Source organism: Plectropomus leopardus, chromosome 9 (genome assembly GCF_026936395.1).
Source record: "Plectropomus leopardus strain MGB_pleo_1.0 chromosome 9, ASM2693639v1, whole genome shotgun sequence".
Taxonomy (NCBI): domain Eukaryota; kingdom Metazoa; phylum Chordata; class Actinopteri; order Perciformes; family Serranidae; genus Plectropomus; species Plectropomus leopardus.
In genome coordinates this window covers 1592705-1611684 of record NC_142184.1, presented here as the reverse complement: position 1 = coordinate 1611684, position 18980 = coordinate 1592705, and the positions used below count along the sequence as shown (strand labels likewise).

General features: G+C 39.7%; 1 protein-coding gene across 4 annotated transcripts in view; it reads left to right on the top strand.

Moving 5' to 3' along the window:
- Positions 1–241: 241 nt before the first annotated feature.
- The window catches only part of itpr3 (inositol 1,4,5-trisphosphate receptor, type 3), a 73289-nt gene continuing 54550 nt past the window's right edge, over positions 242–18980 (top strand). The window contains exons 1-4 of one of the 4 annotated variants that reach the window (XM_088081582.1): positions 242–1083; positions 13164–13234; positions 17408–17529; positions 18572–18658. In XM_088081582.1, the coding sequence (XP_087937708.1) occupies positions 992–1083; positions 13164–13234; positions 17408–17529; positions 18572–18658 (372 nt within the window). In that variant the 5' untranslated portion in view covers positions 242–991. The remainder of the gene's footprint in view (positions 1084–13163; positions 13235–17407; positions 17530–18571; positions 18659–18980) is intronic. The other 3 variants (XM_088081581.1, XM_088081579.1, XM_088081580.1) reach the window with 3 other exon arrangements.

The following is an 18980-nucleotide window of genomic DNA, read 5'->3' as shown; positions in this document are numbered from 1 at the left end:
TGATGAAGGCTGTGAAATGTGGTCAAAAGCTCCGCAAAAAAGCAAGTAAGTGCACTTTAAGGTAAGATTGATTGATTGATTTTTAATTATTCATTTTTTATTCTGTTGTATCTAGTTTCCATCATGAACTTAAAGAGGTTTAAATTGTTTCATCAGTTTGATTTGCGGAAATATGTTGCTTAACTTGTTTGTTTTGGTTAGGGGGGGTTATATAGAGGAGCGGGGGCATGTGTGCGCGTGCACGTGCCTCACGGGCTTGTCCATGCACGCCCGGTTTGCAGCTCATGTGTGCGTGCGTTTGTGTGTGTGTGTGTGTGTGTGTTTGTGTTTGGCCCTGCGGCGGTTGTTGAGTCTGTCGTGTGTGTGTGCCTGTATGTGTGTGTGTGTGTGTGTGTGTGTGTGTCAGCCTTATCAACACTTCGACTCACTTCCTGGTTTTTAATACCGAAGCCTTCGGCGTGAGCGCGCTCGTGCACGCCCTCAAACACACACACACCCGGTGGAGGGAGGGAGCAGCTCGGTGCCGCGTTGAGTCTCCGCACCTCTCTGAGTGTGAGTGTATGTGTGTGTGTGTGCGCGCACACGGTAAACTCTCCTGGACGACAGACACGCGGACACACGCGCTCCGAGGATTTGTGCGCTTTGTGGGATCTGAGCTGCAGGAACTTTGTGCGGTTTGAGGAGTTTTTGGGGAGTCTCTTGTGGAGTTTTGAGAGCGCTGCGAACTCGCTGAGAGGTTTTTCCAGTTCGCCGTCATGCAGAACCCGGCAGTGACTGAGTGAAGGCGGACTCACAGAGACCAGGAGCCGCAGGTTCACCGTAAAGACGCCGCTGCATGTCAGGAACTCCTTTACGCGTCTTTGCTGAAGTTTCCTCAGCCCCTCAGAGACACAGGGGGACGTAAAGCGGACATAGAGAGGGACATAAAGGAGGACAAAGTCTTCCACCTGTGCGCTCCTGTCACCGGCTCGTTGGCGGATCCAGGATCAGGATGTCGGACTCTGCCTCCAGTTTCCTCCACATCGGGGATATCGTGTCCCTGTACGCCGAAGGATCCGTCAACGGCTTCATCAGCACCCTGGGGTGAGTCCGCTCCTGCTCACACACGCGTCCACTGTCCAACTGTCCAAAGACACACACACTGTCCCCGAGACACACATGCGTTCATATAAAGAGACAGCAGGAGACACTCAGAGCCGCACAGCCTTTATTTATTCATGTTCATGCTCCACACTGATTCTGAATCAGTGTTTTTATGCCTCACAGGCGCATTTATTAAAGGTACATTTCACCAACATACAAATCATTACTGTTAAAATGCGATACTCAACTTACAGGGCCACATCTGGCCCCTGATAGGGTGCCGGTGGCCCCCCATCCACCTTCTAATTCACAGTAACAATAAAGTGATTCACACTGAATAGTTTTTGTACTTTCAGTCTGGCTGAATAAAACAGCTTCAACATAGAGCCTGTTGATCCAAAAAAGAGCCAGAGGAGGATCCCCCGCCCCCCGACAGAGGTCCTAGATAAAACCCTAATGTCCTAAAATACTAGAAATGTTCTTCAATCCCCAAATTGTCTTAAAATCCTAGAAATGTGCTTAAATCCCAGAAACATCCTAAAATCTTAGAAACGTCCTGAAAACCTTCAAAAGTCTTAAAATTCGAGACATGTCCCGAAACGAGAAATGTCATAAAATCTGCTGCAATTTAAACCGATGAATTTTATTTTTTTGTGTTTCGTTGAAGTCAGAACAGAAATCGATCCGTCACGAAACGAAAACATTCAGAAAAACTACGTTCGGCGCTGAGAATCCACATCAGTGTTAGCTCAGAGTCCGAAATTAAAGACGCATTTGACATGATGTGAATCGTTAAAGACGCTCAGCTGACATCCTGTCTGATTTAAACCTGCACAAACCTCCTCAGATGGTTATTTAAGTGTCTGAAAACTTTATGCTTTACTTTTTTTACAAACTCATCTCTCACCTGTCAAAACTTTTTCTGACTTTCTGAGAAAGTCCTGACGAATCAAAAGATTCACATGAATAAATAACTGACCGTCTGTTGTGTTTGGTTGACGGCTTCATTAACGGTCCTCCTCAGGCGCTCGCCGTCTGGCTGTTCGGTCACATCAGAGTTCACACAGTTCATGGAAAACCTGGAAAATCATTGAATTTCACAAGGCCTCAAAAATGTAATTTAATGAATTTAGTACCGAATCATTGAAAGTTGTGTAAAACTCATGGACTTTGATTTTGTGTAATGAAAATAATTTTTACAGTAAACCTCCAGAGATGATCATGTGATGTCACAACCCAGCAAAATGAAGTTAAAGGGATAGTTCACCCAAAAGTTAAACATTCAGTCATTATCTCCTCCCCCGCATGCTGATGGAAAGTCGGGTGAACTTTTATCGTCCACAAAACACACATTTGTTTTCTGCTTTTACAACAGTCGGATAACAGAAAAACACTGAAAATGTAGTTTTTAGTCCAGTGAAGGGACTTGTTGCCTGCTGCTAACTCCACACGTCTCTTTCTGTGTGGGGGAGTCCTCCGGTAACACGTAAACACTGGCCTGCAGACATCGCGAGCTCTCGCTGGTCTCGATTCGTGAATGTGGTTCCCACACCAGGAGCCACAGGTCACAACAAGGATGAAAACATGACGCCAGAAGCTGGTTTCCATCACAGCTTTGTGCAAAACTTAAGCGATATTTTAACGCTGATAAAACTCAACGTGGAGCTGACTGTGTTTCCACTGAGTGATGTCATGTGACTTCTCTGGTGATAACATCCCAGTAACCATGGTGATGGATGTTCAAAACATCAGCAGCTTTATTTCTATTGCAGCCACCAAACTAGCCGCCATTATTTCCAACCCAAGGCCACGTAGGCGTGTTATGGAGCCATGATGGAAAGGCGAGCCCCTTATATGTGGGAGCCGCCATGTGTGAGGGATTTCTGGGAGATGTAGTCCATGATTTCACAGAGGAATTGTGGGTTAAAAACTTTCTCAGAGTTATGTGATGCAATAACAGCTCTGGTAGCTCCTGCTGCATCATGAGGGAGCCAGTTCCTACTGACAAGCACAGACGTAGCATCAAATCGCCTGAATTACCACCTCATGCCAACATAGAAACTGTTGTGCAATAAATGGGAGGGTTTCTGGGGAGAAATTGATGTGTTTTCAATTTCAATTTGGTTGAAACCCGCCTAGTGACGTTTTTCAAAACAACTCGGCACGTCGGGGCTTCAGGACTTGGATTACTTTGGTTTACTTCTAACATTTAAATCCTGGTCACCATTTGTTTCAATTGTTTTGGCGATGAGTGCAACGTTTTTTCTCCGTGAACCTCCAGCAGCGTTTTGTGGACGATAAAAGTTCACCCGACTTCCCATCAGCATTAGGGGGAGTAAATAATGACTGAATTTTTAATTTTGGGGTGAACTATCCCTTTAACTTACATAATTCAGTTTGCTGGTTTGTTACATCACATGAAGGTTATCTCCAGAAATGAACTATAATATATAAAAGTTCCTTGACTTTTCCAGGCCTGTAGAATGAGTTTGTAAAATTCAATGACTTTATCCAGGTTTTCCATAAAGCAACCTTTACATAAGGTAGATCTAACATGCGTTGACATGATATTTTGTTCCAGCATTGACATTGTGCAATAGTTGCATAGAGTAGAAAAGTTGCAAAGTAGAAAAGTACTAAAACTGGGCTGCAGACACAGTAAAGCTTTTCCCTTTCCCAATGTTAAAAGCTAGATTTATTAATCATTTTTTAAACATTGTTTAAACCTTTAAAACCCGAGCAAATTGGTGAAATTGATTTCTTTCAAAAACACAGAGAATTTGTTCAGTTTTCAAAGGTTTAAATGCTTTCACACATTACCTTTAAAACACCTTTAAAACCTGAGCTCATTGGTTCATTTCCTTTCAAAAAACATGGAAAGAAAGCAAACTTAACAAGAAATGACAAAAGTTAGAAAGAAAAAGGAAAAAAAACAAGAAAAATACTCAAAATAAGCAATTCAAATAAAAAATATCAGACAGGAATTTATTTAAAAAAGTTCTAAAATATTTTTTTTAAAACAAATTCTAACAAATAGGCTACATATATTTAAATACATTATCAAAAATATTTATTTGATAGTATTTTTCGCTGGTTCTTTGATCATTTTGCTTCTCTCGCTCTTTTTAAGCTTATTGCTTTTTTCTATTTTTTAACCGATTTATTTGGAGGATTTAAATGCTTATGAAAGGTGTATGAAATGCACAAGAAAACTGATGTTGATCCAGGTTTCAAAGGGTTAATAATAGAGCAGAAGCCATCCTTTATTGTAAAACAACTCGCGTGTGTCGTCGACTGTCGATAAGCGTTACTTCCTGTGAGAAAAACGTGAAAGTTTGGGCTCAGACTCTTATTTTGAAGGCGCCTTGATGGCTGTCTTTATTCAGTAAACGGCGTCTCTGCGGTTTGAGCTTCTTGGTTTTGATGTGAAATTTCGTCTCTTTTCCATCAGTTGTTTTTCTGTCGGTGAATATTTGGAGCAGAAACGTGACAATTGCATCGCTCTGACGCCGAATTTTAACCTTTAACACGAAGAGAAAGTGGCAGCTACGTCTGATTGTATGGCAGGAAAAGGAAGTGGCACACAGTATGTCCATGAGAGATTTCCACCGTGCCACTGTGTGTGTGTGTGTGTGTGTGTTTCCTGTACTGTGGTCTTACACCCGCTCTTTTGTGTTTGACTCGATCGTGACCTTAAACAGCTCCTCCACAGCTTTTAGCTTCTCTCATTGACTCTCACTGATCTGAAGAGAACAATAAGTCACCATTTTTAGTCACACTGGTGACGTATACGTGTATATATTTATACATCCATACTTAAAAAAGCGCACTGTAGTTTACCTTTTTTAAATACGTCTTTGGGGTCGACTGATATTGATTTTCAGGGCCGATACTAATACAGATAGTTAATGAGACCGATAACCGATATTTGGAACCAATATGCAATTTTGTCAAAATTATTATTATTATTTTATTAATACTATTTATATTTTTTGAATTTAATTTTATTTATTAATTGTTATATTTTTATCCTATTTATTTATTTTCATTGTTATGTTTTTATTTTTTCCCTGCTCTGTGTGTGATGGGCATGTTTATTTTGAATGTTTATTTAGAAATGCCAATAAAAAGTAAATTGCAAAAAAAAAAAAAAAAATAAAATTTGGAATATAACAAACTCCAACACAAAATTTTGTTTAGATGCCTTCAGCAAATGTTTAATCAACTAAAAAAAATAAAAAATTACCAAAACGTTTTCTTGAAAAATCAGCAGTTTTAAAAAGCCAAATATGCTTCGACAAAAATTGCCTTTTTTGTTTTTTATAAATGCCAAAAAAAGAATCGTAAAGAATCAGCAAAAAAAAAAGCCAAATGTCTTTAAAAAATTGACTTAAAAAAACACAAAAAAGCTCAATTGTCCAACGCTTCGTTTAACTCTGTTCATCATGAAGTCAAATTTACAGTTCGTCCAATATTTTGGTTTGTGACTGAATCCCTGCAGAACTAATGAGAGTAAGCCTCAGCGGCACTTTGTGTGTATTTAACACGTTAAACTACAGTAAGACGGTGAGCGTGATAATCATTAACGTTATCAGACACACAGACAAGACGAAAGTAAATAATGATGCACTTCCTCAAGCATCTGAGCGTGTCCGTCCTCCGCCCGATTAATCAAACACGGTGAACGCTCCTGAAAATCCTGCAATAAAATCACACAGAGAACAAGAACTCAGACGCTGAATTTTCGACTTTCATTGAGTTACAGTTTAGTGATCAGCAGCAACATTGATTTTTATACATTATTATTTTTTGTGTAGTGTCAAATACTCACACTCACAGCGCTCTGCACATAAAATGCACTTTTTAAAATTAAGCAGCGAAAATATTATACATGAATATTATCTTCTGCTTTCATTTAGTTTATTTTTTTGACCAATATCAATTTTTGGAATATTAACCCTTTAAATGACAGGTTTCTGTCATGATGCCACTATGTTTTTAGATGAAATAATGAGTGATGTTGAGTCTCCTCCTCCTCAGTGTGTGAGTGTAGCTGCTGACAGTCTGGGATATGTCAGTGTGTGAGTGTAGCTGCTGACAGTCTGGGATATGTCAGCGCAGAGTGTAGCTGCTGACAGTCTGGGATATGTCAGTGTGTGAGTGTAGCTGCTGACAGTCTGGGATATGTCAGTGTGTGAGTGTAGCTGCTGACAGTCTGGGATATGTCAGTGTGTGAGTGTAGCTGCTGACAGTCTGGGATATGTCAGTGTGTGAGTGTAGCTGCTGACAGTCTGGGATATGTCAGTGATCAGCAGCTACATTGACTGTGACAGGTCACCTAGTGGAAATAGCATGTATTTCCTCCATATGCCAAATATGGTCAAAATGACCTCATCAGGTGGAAAATAGTCAAAATGACAAATTCAGAGTCAAAAGCCCAGAATGACACCCAGAAATAATACAAGTCCTGTTTTTCTGCTCTGATGGCTGTGGGATCAAAAATGTCAGTTTGAATGGGTTTCAATGGAGCATTTTTGGACCTGAACAGTCTGAATGTAACTATTTAGTTTCCACAGTGTATTTTAGACTTATTGTAGGAGCTGAGCTGCAAATTCACTGATTACACTCAAATACACAATCTGGACTACATTTAGGACACATGCATCAACACACACACAGTTATCACAACAGGAAGAAGAAAAGAGACTGAAATGAGACAAACTGTCCCTAAGGGGTTAAAGCTGCCTGTTGATGAGCATGCTGTCCACATACTTTTGGAGAGACAGAGATGGACGTGAGCGGATGAACCTGCTGGTTTTCTTCAGTCAAATATTGCAGCATCAGAACAAACCGGACGTCTCTCACAGCAGCGCTGAAACACAAACATGATGGACGAACGTTTTCCGTCTCCTCGTTCACGCCGCTGAAGATTCGACCTCTGATAGCTGATCTGCTCCCCGTGAACGTTAAACTGTTAAACTGCTGAGAGCTGAACTTAGAGTCGAAAACATTAATAGGATTTCAAAGAGTTTAACTGAATAAAATCAGAGATAAAATAGGAAAAAGAAGCGGTAGCATGAAAAGAACGAGAAAATATCAACCGAAACAAATCGTCGATCGTTAAAACTGTCCGTCGTTCACACAATCTGCACTCTGTAAATATTAATCTACTGCTGATCTTTGGATACATTTCAGCTCCGATGTGCAAATATTTAAAAACATAACCGTGTCACCGAGGTCGACGCTAATTATTAACGTTACTAACATTTAGAGTTGATTCTCAGTTGGTCAGACGCAGGCTGAGTGTGTGTGTGTGTGTGTGTGTGTGTGTGTGTGTGTGTGTGTGTGTGTGTGTGTGTGTGTGTGTGTGTGTGTGTGTGAGAGAGTGTGTCGTCCTGCAGCTTCAGTCTGTGACCGAGATGGACAAAAACACACCTGCGCTCATTCAGATACACCAATCCATATTCAAATGTGTTTGTGCTGCAGGACGAGCTGCATGCAAAACTCGTTTCACACAGCGAGCCCTCAGAGACGCAGCAAGACGTCAAGCTGCAGCAAAAACACACACACACATGAACTTTCTTAGTCTGAAAGTGGGAAAAACTTTGGTGTGAAATTCAGTTTTATTTTTAGAGTGGGTTGTTTTGTGCAGCAGACGCTCTGCAGTCCGTGTTTTTCCTTCTCTTAACCTTCAATTTATTATAACAATAAAACTTTATTTATATGTCACCTTTAAAAACAGAGTTTACAAAGTGCTTTGTCAAACAAAGCAAAATGAAATGGGAAACAGACAGTCAAACAGTCCTCGTGAGCACGAGCAAGACGAAACTGAGGTCGAATTAGGATCAAATAAAAACCAGAGGACAAATAATGCAAAATATAGGACGCATATTGTCAATATGCAATAATACAAAGAAATAAACCAAAAGCAATAAAATAAAATAAAATAAAAATAATAAATCAAATAAAATAAAACAAAATAAAATAGAAATAAATAAAAAAATAAGTAAATAAATAATAAAATAAAATAACTAAACATAAATTAAATAGGTAACATAAACTAAAAAATAAACATACGGAAATAAAATAAATAAAAGAGACATCACATAAAAGCAAGCATTTAAAAACGGGTTATAACTCCACTTATATACTGATGGGTTGTTATTATTATTGTTATTAATATTATTATTATTACTATTATTATTATTATTATTATTATTATTATTATTATTATTATTATTATTATTATTATTGTAAACGCAACTTCTGTATTTGTGTTTAAAATTCTAAAAATTAATAAATTTCATATTTATGATTAGGACTGATGTTTGTTAGAAAAAAATAATTCAATGAAAGTAGAAAATAATATTTTTGTATAGTATTTTTTAAAAGCTTGATTTTGAAAAGCGTGTTTTGAGCGCAAGGCGTACGAGTGTGTGTGATATTAAAGCGGGCCCTAAGGGGTTAAATAAGAAAACAGCTGAGTGCAGCTTTAACTAAAGTCGGTCAGCTGACATGTTTAACGTCCTCTTTAAAGACACGTCCTCTTTAATCAGACGTCCTCTTTAAAGAGACGTCCTCTTTAAAGACATGTCCTCTCAGTGTTAATGTGAGCTGATGGTGATGGACGGACGTTCGTCCTCACAGCTTCACATTTGACTTCAGTCTTTGTTAGATGGAATGAAAACAAAGAGACGGAGGGGACCAGTCAGGTGTGGACAGACGAGACAGAGACAGAAGTAACCAGCTGTTAATGAGACGTTTGACGTATTGACCGTCCTGCTCATTAACATAATGATGATGATTTTTTGTGAATCAGGTTTCGCGCTGAGAAACAGACCAGCTGAGCAACATGTTAGTCAGAGTCTACATACATGACTGTGAGTGTGTGTGTGTGTGTGTGTGTGTGTGTGTGTGTGTGTGTGTGTGTGTGTGTGTGTGTGTGCGCGTGCGCGTGCATGCGTGTGTGTGTGCATGAGTGCGTGCGTGTGTGTGTGTGTGTGTGAGAGTGACAGTACCGTGAATGGAGCAATCAGCAGCACACACCTGAGACACACCTGGCCGGCAGACAAAAGAGCAGAGCGGCTGTTTGAGCGACGGCCGACTCCGTGGGCGGTCGGAAAATCCAGAGAAAAGAAAGAAAGAAAGAATTCGGCAGGAATACAGGAGAGGAGGAGACGAGGGAGGGACACAGAGGAAAGTGATTAAGAGTATTTTGGAAAATGGAAAAGTGTTTTGGAAAGTTGAGACATTTTAAAGAGAAAGGACAAGAAGAGAGGAGGGGGACATGTAGACAGAAAAAAAGGTGAAAAAGAAAACTGGAACAAAAAAAGGAGAGCGGAAGGAACGATGAAGACATTTTTGGAAAGTTAAAAGAGAATATGAAGGAAGGAAAAAAGTAATAAAGAAAATATATGGTATATATTATATACAGGGACTGTTCTGTATTTATCAGAGGAGGTCGTGTCGTGTCGCGTCGTGTCGTGTCACTTTTGCAGATTTTGCCGCTAACACACTTCTTTGTTTTGCATAACGTGAAGTGCTCCCAAACTTTTGAAATTTTCGTACGAAACGTCCTCTCTGCCTCCACCGGCTTCTCCCGTCTGCACGTGACGTAAACAGTCCCGCGACACAGCGAGTGACGTAATAATCGTGCGACACACCGAATCAATTGTATTCGTTGCCAACACATTTAATAATCGATTTTAATAGATTTTATCGATTTGTTGTTGCAGCCCTACGTAGAAGTTTTCTCCTTTCGGCCGTTTGCGTCTGTCCGTGTCGTGAACTCTCAGGACGAAGCCGCTAAACCCAGAAAATACTGATGCAGGATGTTTAAAAATGAATGTTGTTTTTCAGCAGCTGCGTTTGCTTTGTTCGTTCGATTGATAAATGAGCGCCAGTGATTGATCTGTGTCTCTGAAAGGACCGGCTCATTTTAGTCTCAGCTTTTATTTTGAAAAACAACAACAAAAAATTGAACGAATGGCAGCAACGTTTGAGAAACAGCCACGTGGATCTGTCCTCCTCGGTCGCGGTTTGTCTTGTGGGTTCAGTTTGTTGAACAGATCTCCCAGCAGCAGCACGTTCGTCCGGTGATTTTCAGATAGGCGAAGGTCGAGCTTCCCATGATCCCCTGCAGGCGGCTGATTTGTTTACAGGCTGTGGTTTTGGTGTGAGATGAGCCGCAGTCAAAATCACTGAGTCAGGATGCAAAAAATATGACTCATTTAAATAGCATCATGCTGAGTCATGACAAGACTTCTGTGTTCGCTCGCTTCGTGTTAACGAGAGGCGCGCGAGCAAGACTTTTATTCTGAAACTCCACATGGTGCTTCACAATAAAAGCTCAAGTTTAACTGTCCTGCTGTGGTGCAGACCAAAGAAAACCTGCACACACACACACACACACACACACACACACACACCTGTTAAATGTCTCTTTTCATGCAGCGAGCAGACAGACTGCAGTCAGCAGGATTACCTGTCCATTCATACACACATTAACCACATTCAGGAGGCCAGGTGTGTGTGTGTGTGTGTGTGTGTGTGTGTGTGTGTGTGTGTGTGTGTGTGTGTGTGTGTGCCCCTCTGTTGCCTAAACACTGATGGTAGGAGAGATTTACTTTAATGACCTCTCACACACACACACACACACACACACACACACACACACACACACACACACAAACTAAATCACGTTTTCCTCTGACTTCTGAAGTCGTGTAACTGAAGTCAGACTGTTTATTTATTTTCCAGTTTTACATTTTGATTTATTCTCTGAAAAAAACACTGAATTTTGTCTTCTGAAAAAATTAAGAGAAAAAACACAAATTTAATTAAAAAAAACATATATTTTTTAAAGAATAATATCAGCCTATTTTTTATTTTTTTATTTTTTTAAAGATTATTTTGGTGGTCTTTTATGGCTTTATTGTATAGGAAAGCTTCAGAGTGAAACAATGACAGAGACATGCAGCAAAGGGCCGAGGCCGGAGTCAAACCTGCAGCCGCTGCAGCGAGGACACAACCTCTGTACATGTGGCGCTGCTCTGTCCACTGAGCCACCAGACGCCCCACCGGGAAGTTTTAAAGAAAAAAAAATCTCTAAAAGGTTTTAAAAATTGCCAAAATTAAAAAAAAAAAAAAAAAGACACCAAAAATATATATTTTTTAAGTAGCCAAAATTGCCAGAAAGTTTTAAACAAAAAAAAGCAAAAATTCCTTCTTTTTTTTTTTTGTTTTGCAAAAAAATCTTGTTGCACACCTCCATGAATTCTGCTGTCACACTGAGCACATTCACACTTTAAAATTTTATGTGGAAAAAAACCAAAAAAGTAATGAATTGAATGAATTCATATTGAACAGACAAATGTGATTGATGACATGATTCTGAGTCAGTGCAGATTTATCTTCAACCACAAAAACCCAGATAAGAAACTCAGAGTCATTCACAAATTTTTTTATTAATTTAGTAATAATAATAATAATGATAATAATAATAATAATACATTTTATTTAAACTGAAAATCTTCAGTACAAAAACACGTTGTCAGACAAATGTATTCACAAAATAAAGTCCCCATCCACCAACCCGTCATTCACAAAAGTTTAATAATCTGAGTTTTGTCACATTCTGTTCTGTTTGATTTGAATAAATGAAACTTTTGTTACTTGTGTAAGTTGTGTTTTTGGGCGTCGTGTCGTCAGAGGGGCTGACTGGTCGGCCGCTCTGATTGGCCGTGCGTGAATTTACTTCTCATTAACTGAGTGGAAACTTTCACAAACAACACGCCGTTTCCTGTCGTCTTCTTTAAAAAAAGGATCCTACAGTTCATCAGTTTCTGTTGGTTTTAACACTTCACACGCCGCGACCATCAGCTCAAACCCGCCGTTTTTCTTCACACGTCGCTGACAGCAGAGACGATTTCTCACAAGATGAAATGAATTCAAATATGTCTGAAAGAGAAACATAAGATGCATATTTATGCAAAAAAACCCAACTATTTTCTGTTTCTTCAGTGAATTTTTTTCTGTCCTTCAGTCGTCTTCTGTCTGAGGCAGAGACACTAACGCTGGAGGCCCGTCGCAGCGGCCCCAGGCGTGTTTTTAGGATTTTAGAACATTTCTAATATTTTGGACATATTTTGTACAGGATTTTAGGAAAATTCTGGGATTTACATTTTGGGGATTTTTGGACGTTTATGGGATTTCAGGACATTTCAGGGATTTAGGATGATTCCAGTATTTTAGGACATTTAATGCATTTTAGGGCATTTTTCCGTTATTATACATTCGGAGGACGTTTCATGGGTTTTAGAACATTTGTAGAATTTCAAAACATTTCTAGGATTTTAGGACATTTGTAGGATTTTGGACATATTTCTAGGATTTTACTACCATTCTAGGATTTTAGGATGTTTCACAGATTTCTCGGGTTTTAGGGCATTTTTCAGATCTTAGGAAGTTTCTAGACTTGTAGAACATCTGTAGAATTTTAGAACATTTGTAGGATTTTAGGAGGTTTCAAATATTTTGGACATATTCTGGACAGGATTTTAGGAAAATTCTAGGATTTACATTTCAAGGATTTTTGAACATGTTCTTGGATTTCAGGACATTTCAAGGGTTTCAGGATAATTCCAGGATTTTAGGACATTAGTGTCTTATCTGTGTCCTCTGTCCTGAGCTCTGAAACCTTATGGAGACTTAAAGTATAAAAGTCAGTCATTTTATTTTTACTGTGAATTAGAGAATTTGTTGCGTGACCACCTGGCACCCTATCAGGGGCCAGATTTGGCCCGCAGGCCATTGGTTGAATATCACTGCTCTAATTTTTGACTATATTGGCTGCATTTACGCCGACAGAAAGGACTCATCGAAGTCTGAGAGCAGAGACGTTTACAGCGTCTGAGACGGACTGTGTTCATAAATCCTCTCTGCCTACTTTTCTCTGCTTCTTTGTCGTCTTTTCTTCCTCTCCTCTCTCCTCTCTCCTCTCTCCTCTCTCCTCGTCTTCTCGTTCATCTTTTGTCGTCCACCGCCTCTAACCGGCGTTTCTTCTTCTGTGGTTTCTGTAGGTTGGTGGATGACCGATGTGTGGTCGAACCGGCTGCTGGAGATCTGGAGAATCCTCCGAAGAAGTTCAGAGGTGGGACCGTGTGTGTGTGTGTGTGTGTGTGTGTGTGTGTGTGTGTGTGTGTGTGTGTATAATCACTTTCACTGGTCACACAAACATCAGGTTGTAAATCAGTTTCGGTGTGAAAACGTTCGGTAACAGCTGTCGTGTTTCGGGTGGAGTGTGTTCGAGTGTCGTGATGATTAAATCTGATCTGATAAAACCGGCTGCAGGTCAGGAACGTGTCGCCGCTCTCACTGACGGACAAACGCCGACAACATCCAGATCTCTGTTTTCTATCTGACATTTCTTTAATGAGCAGAAAAACAAAAAAACAGAAAGTTTCCAGCGGTCATAAAATTCCTGGAAAAATTCTGAAATTATAAAAAGTGTTTGTCTTTTCGTTGGCACGAGCTAAGAACAGGGACGTGAACCCTGAACCCTCAGATTAAAGTCTGATGCTGCCCGGGATGCGTTCACTGACCATGAAAACCATAAAACTTTTTCCAATATACCACCACGTTGCTATGACGATGGCGGCGCACATAGATGAAGCAGCATCTTCGCCACTTTTTTGCTATATTTTTCTGTTTTTTCGACCCCTTGGCCCTTCTACGACAGAGAGGCTCTCGTCATCATCAGGAAAAGTTGTGTGCAGTTTGGACTGAATGCATGAACCCATTTTCACAGATATCTGGAGGTCAGAGGTCAAGGGCCTCCGGATTCCTCAGGTCCTTTATTTTTGTTTCATTTCTTCACTCTGGGTTTGAAACTCAGCTGAGTGCAGCCTTTTCACGCCAAGATGTCGCTCGCTCTCAGACGGTGTTTCAGCGGTTGTGGGTTTGATTCCAGCTGCACGTCATCCCCTCGACACTGTTCGTGCTTTAGCTGTCCTGTTTATCAAATAAATATTCCCAAAAAAATCTTAAAAAAAACCCAAACAACAACAGAAAAACACCACATTTGTACAAACTTTAATCGAATTGTAATTTAACGCTGGCAGCCCCAATTTTTATAAAATTTTGAACATTTGGTTAAAAAAATAAAATAAAATAAAGCATTTTGTATATTGCAATGAACACGATAATGCTGGCAGCTCTACTTTCTTTTTTTCTTTTTTTTAAAAATTTTTTTACAAATTTTGAACATTTGGTGACAAAAAAAGAGTATCTTTAAATGTCTCCTAAAAACTTGCAGAAACAGACGCAGGTTTAAAAATCTGCGATCCTCTGTTCGCTGCGATGCTCCTGCAGTCAGCCTGATTCTGGTCCTGGGTCAGGTCTTTGTTTTCTGGACCCACGAAAACCTCCAGAGTCCTGCATGAAATATAGATGATGTGAGTGAGTGATGTGAGTCCAGCTGCTGCCGTCTGAGGCGGCTCGACGTTTCCATAAAAAATAAAAATGTTGCACCATCTGCTCGGTGCTGTCTCAGTTTGGGGACATCGAGCCGCTGAACTAGTTTACAAGTAGATCACAGCGAGTGAGTGACGGCTCCGACTTTAAACTCAGACATTTTTAAAAAATAAAATAATCCTCAGAAAATCAAAATAAAACATCATTTTAAAGATATTTCAGTTTGAATTTGTTGTGATGAAACCAGCAAAACTGTTTCATCACTTGAGTCTTAAAAATGTTCTTCTTTGCCTCGTTTCCTGCATTCTTTCCAGTTTAAACAAATATTTTTTATTCCTTTTTAATCTTTAGTCCTGTTTGCTTGTTTTTTATTTGGTTTTCTTAATAGTTTCTCTGTCTTGCTTTACATATTGTTTTATTTCTTTATATATGTCCCTCACACATATTCACTTGTTCTTTTATCACTGTTTTACACAATTTAAAAAAATAAAAAATAAAATCAATAAAATAAAATAAATAAATAAAAGATGTATAATCTTTGTCCACGTAAACACAGACGTCTGAACATTCAGGCAATAGTTAAGTAGTACTTTTGCATTTAAAATTATATATATATATATATATATATATATATATTCTCTTGATTTATATAAACCTTGGGTCCAAGTTAATGTAAACAATATCTTCCACCAGCTACATTAAAATAAATAAATAAATAAATAAATAAATAAACAAAAAAGTTTCTGTTTGAAATCATTTTAACCAAGTCAGCAAGTCGATTTTGTTTTTTTCATTACGTAACAGACTATAAAATATAACTGAACCATTTAAAGGCAAAAGCAAGTTTGTGTGAGTGTGTGTGTGTGTGTGTGTGTGTGTGTGTGTGTTTATGTGTGTTTGTGTGTGTTTATGTGTGTTTGTGTGTGTTTGTGTGTGTTTGTGTGTGTTAAAAGCTCATTTCCTTATGTCAAGATGACTTTAAACCTAAGTGTCCATTTAGAGCTTTACAATAGAGAGTGATTACACACAGGCAAATTATGTTTGCCTTACACACACCCACACCCACACACACTCACACACACCCACACACACACACACACTCACACACACACACACACACACACTCACACACACCCACACACACTCACACACACACACACACACACAGTAGCAGTGTGTTGATGTTGTTAATGTACAGGATCTGTTGGAGGAGAGTCAATATTGACCTGCTCCCCCTCTCTCTCCTTTCTCTCCGGCTTTGTTTGTTTCTCTCGATGTTTTTCTCAGATCCTGCTGCTGTCCTCCTCTTTTTAGTTCAGTTTCAGAATTTATATTTTTGCGGTGTGAACCTTTATGGGTTGCGCAGTGTCGGCCTGTTGGTCAGCCTCTTTATTTAAAACTAAAATATGTGAGTACCAAATTTAGCTCGCACATTTATGGCGCCCAGAGCATGAATCTGAATGACTCAACTTACGGCCGGCGGGCCAAATCTGGCCCCTGACAGGTTCCCAGGTGGCCCCCCCATAATTTACTAATTCAAAATAAAAGTGATTTACACTGTGAATAGTATTTGTCCGTTTAGTCTTCATAAGGTGTCAGCGACATAAGACAGCCTCAAAATAGAGCTTGTTGATCAAAAAAAGAGCCACAGGAGGATCCCCCACACCCCGACAGAGGACACAGCTGAGACACTGATGTCCTAAAATGCTAGAAATGTCCAAGAATCCAAGAAATGAAACATCCTATAATCCTAAAAATGTCCTAAAATTCTAGAAATATCCTAAAATCCTAAAAACATCCTAAAATCCTAGAAGCGTTATTAAAATTCTAGAAATGTCCCAAATCCTAGAAACTTCCTAAAGTCTGAGAAAAATTCCAAAAATTTCCTAAAATCGCAAAAATGCCCTGAAATCCTCAAACTGTCTCAACATCCTCAAAAATGTCTGAAAATCCCAGAAGTGTCTTACAATCCTGGAAATGTCCTCAAATCATAGAAATGTCTGAAAGTCAGAGAAACTACCTAAAATGTTAGAATCATCGTATAATCTCACAAACATGTATGGGGCCGCTGTGATTGGCCCCTGGCCTCCTGTCATTTTGCAGAAGTGGCCCTCAAATAAGACAAGTTGAGTGTCCCTGCTCTTGAATGAGGCCTTTCTTCGACTTTTAGATTTTTCCTCCATGCACTTTGGAAGAAGGAGTAGTTCTGCCCGACACGTCCGCCCCGCTCTCTGCAGCACAGTTTGTTTCTGTGACTCAGCTCAGACAGACGGACTATATTTGGTCACGAGGCAGAAAATCTGAATTGTCTGGATAAAACCGGTCAGTCGCTCAGAGACGCTCAGAGACGCTCAGAGACGCTCAGAGATCGGCTTAATGTCAGTCGCTCCATCAGTTTGATGTTCTCGAACCAAAACAGCCAATTAGCGTCAGGAGCTGGTCCACTGGCCAATCATCAGGCTGGAACTAATCGCTCAGACCAACCGCAGCTCGGCCGGACGTCCTGTGACTCCACAGTGTGAAGAGAAACACAGAATACAGCACCAAGATATCTATTTTCTCCTCTTTTGCAGTTTTTCTATGATATTATAAATGAATGACTGTTTTATGATGTCGCATAAATCAGATGAATAATCTGTTGTGGTTTTTTTTCGTTGTTTTGTGTTGTGTTTTTGTCCGTTGTCGTTTCTTGTGTTTTGCTTTGTTGTTTTGTGTCGTGTTTTTTGTGGTTTTATTTGATTTTTGTTTTTTTGTGTTTTGTTCTGTTGATTTTTGTTGTGTTGTTTTTTTTGTTGTGTTGTATTTTGTTGTGTTATGTCATGTTGTTGTGTTGTCTTGTGTGTTTGCTCAGACTGCCTGTTTAAGGTTTGTCCGATGAGTCGATACTCGGCTCAGAAACAGTTCTGGAAAGCCAAACAAGCCAAACATGAGAAGGACAAGATCGGCGACGTGGTGCTGCTGCAAAAACTACAGGTACACACACACACGCGCACGTGCGCGCGCGCACGCGCACACACACACACGCACACACGCACACACACACACACACACACACACACACACACATACACATACACATACACACACACACACACACACACACACACACACACACACACACACACACACACACACACACACACATACACACACACACACACACACACTCTGATCTCCAGGCGACCAGCATCACGTGTCCACAGAGAGCCTCTACAGAGTCTCTGAAGTCTCGTCTTTACGTCTCCTTTACGTTTTCAAACAGACCCAAACGACGGTGGTATCGTGGCTGTTGTGTTTGATTTTAGACAGCGTGCCGGCATCACAGAAACTAAGGAGCCGTGACGTTTAACACAACAGCATCGGCCTGTTGCCTTTTTTCCCCCATGTTTTTGAAAGAATTAAAAAAAAGAGATCAATGTTCAAATGTTTAAATGCTCGTGAAAGACGTCTGAAAACAGCACAAGAAAAGTCCAGGTTTTAAACGGTTAAACAGATTTTTGGGGGATTTTGCTGTTGTATACTGTAAAGCTCTCTTAGGCAAAGTGAGATTTGTGTTTGTTTTTTTTAGTAAAATTGACTTGAGATGTAACACGCCGTCAAAACGTCCCACTCACTCTGTCCAAGAATACCTCGTACCTCAGGTATCTTAATGCCTCCGCTGCAGAAAACTCTCTCCTCCCATCCTGAGATTTTGCCGTTTATAACGAACGCCGAGGCGGAATAATGGCACCGAATTCCTGCTTTAAACCGGCAAATTAAAAGAAGTCGCTGTTTGTTCCGAGAGAAACACGTCCTGCCTCAGATTCTGTCTCAGCTGATCAGTTATTGCTGTGAATTATGAAGCATCGAGACAGAGTTCACAACCAGATGTTTCTCCATGTTACAACTAAGTGTGTGTGCGTGTGTGTGTGTGTGTGTGTGTGTGTGCGTGTGTGTGTGTGTGTGTGTGTGTGTGTGTGTGTGTGTGTGTGTGTGCGTGTGTGTGTGTGTGCGTGTGTGTGTGTGTGCATTGCAGCATGCGTCCAACCTGGAGCAGAAGCAGAACGAGACGGAAAACAAGAAAGTCCATGGAGACGTTGTTAAATACGGAACCGTCATACAGGTAAACGACCGGTTTATCATCTTTTTCAGCATCTTTTTTTTTTATTATTATTTTTTAATATTATTTTCTTTTTTATATAATTTCATTTAATGAGGTTCTGCTGCAAGTTGCACGTTTACATTTTTATCGTAATTTTGGATAACCTGAACACGAACAAAAGACAGCAGGAGTTATATTTTACATACACAACAAACATAAAACAAAAATAAACAAAAACAAAACAAAACCAAACAAAAATATCACCACATTGGTACGGTGACATTCATATTGTTAAAATATGCAAGAAATTATTTTTTTTTAAATTACAAGAAAAATGACATGA